At 35.9% G+C, this 6,132-nt stretch overlaps 1 protein-coding gene across 1 annotated transcript; it reads right to left on the bottom strand.

The window, feature by feature from the left end:
* Window positions 1–354: 354 nt before the first annotated feature.
* Window positions 355–3,594, bottom strand: LOC130219106 (olfactomedin-4-like). Its single transcript, XM_056451392.1, has 5 exons — window positions 3,484–3,594; window positions 3,242–3,364; window positions 2,891–3,109; window positions 1,429–1,582; window positions 355–1,336 (listed from the first exon to the last, which is right to left on the bottom strand). The coding sequence occupies exons 1-5, from the start codon at window positions 3,538–3,540 to the stop codon at window positions 501–503; spliced, it is 1,389 nt and encodes a 462-aa protein (XP_056307367.1). The 5' UTR covers window positions 3,541–3,594; the 3' UTR covers window positions 355–500.
* Window positions 3,595–6,132: the final 2,538 nt, after the last annotated feature.

A 6,132-nucleotide genomic window follows, 5' to 3' on the forward strand; every position in this document is an offset into this window, starting at 1 on the left:
GAGAAACTGGGTGGAGGACTGGTGGAATGAACATTTTCAGCTTTGATAAAGAAGTGCAGAATCCTCTGCTTGGTCTGAATGAGCTCCAGATGATGGCAGTGTTCAACCTTTCTCTGGGAGTCCACTAGGATGTACTGCAACTCTGATGAGTGGGGTCATGGTTCATGACACATGGTAAGTCCTTTTTAATAGAATGTCTTATACAAATGTTGGGAAATATCACTTAATCAGCTTCACAAGTAAAACATATGAAATTACACAACCAGCAGAGGGCAGCATCAGCATGCAATGAGTTACTACATCCCATCCATGAATATTTAAAACCAGCATGTTTTAAGCATGCAGATATACCAGTATTTTCACTTTCTCTTTATTCAAAGCACCAAGTTGTGTGATACATATCAAAAAGATTTTCCACTTACAAAACATATTAAACATACATACCAAATGTGTCAAATCATTACATTTAGTGGAGAATAAAAGGCAGGATATTGTTCATCTTAAACTCTCTCAAACTTGGTTTCATAAGTCGCAATGTAGGCATCATTAAAAACATACAGCAAATGATCCCTGGGGTCATAATTCATAAACTTAATATTAGCCTGCATCTTCTTAATGTTAATTCTCAAATCATAGCGCTCTTTGTTGGTTTTGGTGTCGTAAGAGTAAAAGATCTCTTCTGTTACTTGATCCAGGTATCGAGTCGCATAAAGCACACCACAGACCATGAAAGTGTTCGTGATGGTCTTTTTGTGAAGAGAAGTGGACCAAGTTTGGCCCAAAACAGGCGGGTTACTAGTCTCAACTTTACTGATCACCACATTTCCAAAGTTGCTTGTGGTTGCGTATATAACATAGACGCCTGATTCATCTGTGACAAAATCCATGTCTGTGTAGCCGTATGTTGTGCCGAGATGTGCGAATGGAAACTTGTTGTTATAACCTGCATCATTGGGTAAAGCCACAGTACTGACAGTTTTAGTGGTCAGGTTGAACTGACAGACAGAGTATATATTGTAGCAGTTATAGTAGAGCGCGTTGGCATACATGACCATGTTTGGACCCTGAATTGTGTTTGTTGTAGGATTTGAGCTTGATATATATGTATCTGTTGGTACTATACCTAATATAAAAGTACTGAGACTACTATACTGGCGAATGAAGTTCCCAAATACATTACTACTTGACAGCACCACCAGCCAGTATTTGTTCTCGTCTCCTGGAGCAGGATTTGCATCTCGACCCCAAGCACCAAAAGTATAGGACGTTCCATACACTGTGAGCGAGTACGTTTTAGGTCCAGATACATTCACCAAGTGACCCAGACCACAGTGACCTACAAAGAAAGAAAGAAAAATATAAGACAGACAGTTTAACACTTTAGCTGTGGAAGTACAATAATGATAAATGAGTGTACAATATACGTACCTGGGGAAATTGTAGGGGGTGGTGATGTACTGTTGAGCACATTTTTGCACCGTTCTAGATCTCTCCTAATACGCTGGTTCTCACGCTGTTTCACCATTACCTGTGAGTGGTCAAACCTTTCCAGTTCCTCCATAGTTTCCTCCATATCCTGAAGCTGTGTGATTAATGGATTACATAGGAATTAGTAAAATACACATAATTCACAAAAAGAGGAAGATTTTTTTGTGGTATGATGACATACATAAAAGTTTGTACATATAAAAAAGTACTGGATAAAAGACAATACAATACAAAAAGATTTAATCAAATTAAAATTTCTGTTAAATATTAAAAACATTTACATAAAACAATTTTATGTTTCTAACCATTTTACAATAAAATAAATAATTAAAATTTTGTTTTTTAATGTATATAAGCATAATTGTTGCACAAATGGAAAATTGCTAGGGCTGGGCGATAAAATCGGTAAGTTTGGCATGTAGTTTCACTATGAAGCGCTATAGTCTTATTAAAATGTGGCTGCTGAGCGCGTGCCTTGAAAGGAATGCCCATAAGCTTAGGGTGTAAGTTTGTAATTTCCAATGGGAGGCGCGTGATGTGCATGACGCACTCGTGGGAGCAACGTGTACACAGTGTTGAAGCTGCGCACTCGTGAACCGCATGCATTTTCCAGGCGCACCTAGTTTAAAACATCTGAACTTTTCCAAAACATCTGAACTTTTCTGAAAGCCCCGAGCGCACCTCTTATACTTTCTCCATAAACTTGCATCAGAGCTGCAGCAATGGTTTGTTTGTCATCATCTAAAAAAACGGTCGCTTTGTTATAAGAGAGACGGCATAGAAAATAGTGAAGGAAAGCTTGTGCTTGTCACTTCAGGTCAGAATAACAACACATGTGAAAATGAGTGCTGTATAGCAGCTGTGAGTAGATTGTAAATTAAAAAAAAGGTGTAAGGATGTCGCCAGAGCGGCTTTTTTTTTTTTTTTCTTGTGCATCCGAGCCACTAGCTTCCCATCTGAAAGATTTTTAGCATAGTGAAAGCTTACTTGAAAGCTCAGATTTGATTATCATCACTTATTTTGTTTACAGAGTTTGAGGTTTACTGTATCATTATTATTCACTTCGTACATATGTTGATCTACCTTTTTCATTGCACAGTTTGTATAATTTTATTCATCAAGTTTAAGAGTCTCTTTAACACTTTTGTTTATTTTATTATAAAGAGATCAGATAGTTTGTTTAAATATTTTAGCTTTTTGACTATTAAAACTATTTGCCTTAGTAATGCTGATAAATTAAAATAAAGTTATTAAATAAATAAAAAATTCTAATAATCCTAAATGTATTGTTAAAAAATATTCAATAATTATCAATATCGAATGATATGAAACATGATATTGTGCTAATTTTTTTTGCAATATCACCCAGCCCTAAAAACTGCCATGCTGCGCATGAATTCACCTCTGCTGCAGTCTCTACACTGAGCTGCTGGTAGTTGTTGGTTGTTTTGTTGAGTTTGTCCAGAAGGTCTTGAATCTCTGCTAACTCTAATTCAATAATGCGCAGAGATACAGCTGCATACAGATTTCCGTTGTCTTCTTTTTCCAGCATGGACACATTGTCCACAAGCTGCCAGATGCGGTGTTGTAGACCCAACACAAGCCTGTCGATCTCTGTCATCTGCACACAATTGAAAAGGAAACAATTTGTTTCAATTACAGATTGTAAAAACAAAACTAAGAAAAGTCCAGTTTTATCACACAAGCCTGATTTAGATTCATAAACAGAACAATACTATGACTTTTTTTGTACCTTTTCTGAAGTGATGTTTCCAGTGCATTGTGAAGCAGTGAGCTCAACGTTGTCGAGTTTATTCTCAGGGAAATCAGAATCTGAATATTGAAGGTCACACACACAGTCCTGGCCTTTCACTGACTGTGTAGATGAAAAAAAGGACTTAATTAAATCCAGCGAACATAGAAAATAACGCTAAAATATTATGCAAGTGTCAGAAAAAATTTAATTATGTTCAAAGAAGAAAAAATAAATGTTACCTGTGATAAAATGAGAGGAATGCAGACCAGCAAAATGAAGACGTTTGACTGACTCATGTTTGAGATGAGAATGATTTGGATCCTGTAGTCTCGAAAATAAGGATCAGGTTTGAGTGACAGAAGCAGAGTTTTAAAGCAAAAGTCCCAGGATTGGTCAACAAAAGTTATTGCTGACATGAGTAGAATTTCGAAATGGGGAAGGTGATCACCTGATCTTATAATTCTCTAAATGAGATTGCAAAAATGCTTTGCTCAGCTAAGATTTTCATGTAGATAGATAAGTTTGACATAAGTTTAATGACAAATTTGTTTTCCCTTTGATAAGTTAAACTTATAACTTGCTTTCATTGCTATAATGGACTCTATGGATTATCCAGTTCTCTTTTCACACAATATACTCAGTATACTGATGTATACCCCAGATCCCAAACCACAGGTGCATCTGATGTATACATCAGCAGTGCGACCAAGTGGGAGATACATAAAGAGCACAGCGCTCTCGTGAATGTGCCCCCTATACTGACATTGAGGAGAAGAAACTGTTGAATAAAGTCATTTTTGATTTATGTGCATTTTATATTCTCACAACTTGTTATTACTACAATTGAACCACGGAAGACATATTTTTTTTGGACTTTGAATGAGTCGGGACAGTTACTGTCTATGGAAGAGGATGGTCGTCTCAGATTTCATCTGACATTCTTTAATTTATGTACCAAAGATGAACTAAGGACTCCACAGTTTTGGAATTAAATGATGGTAAGTAATAACAAAGCTTTAATTTTAGTTTAAACTAACCCTTTAGGAAAATAACCACCAAGTGCCAGATTAAAATCAATTAACTGAGGAATTTAAAAGAGTTGTCGAATTTTGATTGTTAACATTGAGTCCCAAAAAGTTACTAGTTGCGTTACTTTTAGTTTACTTTTTTTTATTTTATTTTTTTTTACTTTTTTTCATTTCTTTTCCTTACCTGGCTGAGGCTTGATCTCTTGCAGAACTTGCAGTTTTTTTTTTCTTAACAGAGGAGCCGTATATGCAGAATAACGAAAGCAATGTGTTTGCTACTTTTGTACTTTTTGTCTTATTATTTAAGTAAAATCACTGTCTGTTGAGACAGTGACCATTGAGCCTGTTCCTTTTCTTTGAAGCTTTCAAAATAACAAGAATACTTTCATCACAGAAATGTAAGGCTCTCGCCTGCCATCTTCACTCTCTCATTGAGTACGTGATTCAGCATAACTATGTTAATTGTAATTCAGCTATTTATTTTTAAAAACGAACTAATAAAACTCAAAAGTATGTGCCCAATATACTGACACTGAGAAGAAGAAATTGTAATCTGAATTGATGTTGATCACTTTGTTACGGAAGATGAGGGTGGTCTCAGATTTCGTCTGAAATATATTCATTTGTGTTCCAAAGATGAACAAAGGACTCCGGGATTTGGAACAAAATGATGGTGAGTAATAACATAGATTTAACTTTTGGTTAAACTAACCCTTTAAGAAAATAACCATCAAGTGCCAGATTAACATCAATTAACTGAGGAATCTGAAAGTGTTCTCTAATTTCGATCAGTGTTCTTTTTCCAGTGTTGGGCAAAGTAATCCATTAAAATATTGAGTTACTCCCAAAAAAGTAACTAGTTGCGTTACTTTTTATGGTAAGTAATGTGTTACATTACTTTTGAGTTACTTTTTTCATTACTTCTTCTTACCTGGCTGAGGCTTGATCTCTTGCAGAACTTGCAAAGTTTTTTCTTATTAGAGGACCTCTGCAATTCAGAATGCAGAGCTATACATGCCGTGTATATATAGAATAACGAAAGTTTAAAGCGATGTGGTTGATACTTTTGTACTTTTTGTCTTGTTATTTAGGTAAAATCACTGTTCATTGAGACAATTGCCTATTCCTTTTCTTTGATGCATTCAAAATAACAAGAATACTTTCATTGCAGAAATGTAGGGCTTTGGCCTGCCATCTTCATTTCTGTCTGCTCGCTGTGGGGAGTGCATCCTCTCATTGACCGTGTGATTCACCGTTTATTTTAATTCATCGATTTATTTTTTAAAAGCGAAGTAATTAAACTAAAATGAACTCATTCATTCATTTATTTATTTTCTTTCGGCTTAGACCCTGATTTATCAGGGGTCGCCACAGCAGAATGAACCACCAATTATTCTGGGATATGTTTTATGCAGCGGATGCCCTTCCACCCGCAACCCAGTATTGGGAAACACCTATACACTCTCGTGTTCACACACACTCTCATACACGATAGCCAATTTAGTTCATCCAATTCACTTAAACCGCAAGTCTTTGGACTGTGGGGAAACCAGAGCACCCGGAGGAAACCCACGCCAACACAGAAAAACCAACTGGCCCAGCCGGGACTCGAATCAGTGACCTTTTTGCTGTGAGATGACAGTGCTAACCACTTAGCCACCGTGCTCAAATATTATTATGTAATTTGTTAAATGTAATGCATTAATTTACTCGTTACTTATAAAAGTAATTTTAGAAAACTCACATTATTGTAAAGTGTTATCCCCAACAGTGTCTATTTCAAACATCGTATTTAAGTTTTTAATATTGTGCTTCCGAATATATACAACTTTACAAATATGCTTATAAACTGCTTTTTTT

The sequence above is a fragment of the Danio aesculapii genome, chromosome 25 (genome assembly GCF_903798145.1).
Source record: "Danio aesculapii chromosome 25, fDanAes4.1, whole genome shotgun sequence".
Taxonomy (NCBI): Eukaryota; Metazoa; Chordata; class Actinopteri; order Cypriniformes; family Danionidae; genus Danio; species Danio aesculapii.

What these genes read in the sequence shown, in the direction of transcription:
- LOC130219106 (XM_056451392.1), bottom strand. Translation starts at nt 3,540, where the DNA reads ATGAGTCAGTCAAACGTCTTCATTTTGCTGGTCTGCATTCCTCTCATT. An exon ending in GAAACATCACTTCAGAAAAG is followed by an intron (nt 3,110 to 3,241) that starts GTACAAAAAAAG and finishes AATTGTGTGCAG; the next exon opens with ATGACAGAGATCGACAGGCT. An exon ending in ACCCCCTACAATTTCCCCAG is followed by an intron (nt 1,337 to 1,428) that starts GTACGTATATTG and finishes CTTTCTTTGTAG; the next exon opens with GTCACTGTGGTCTGGGTCAC.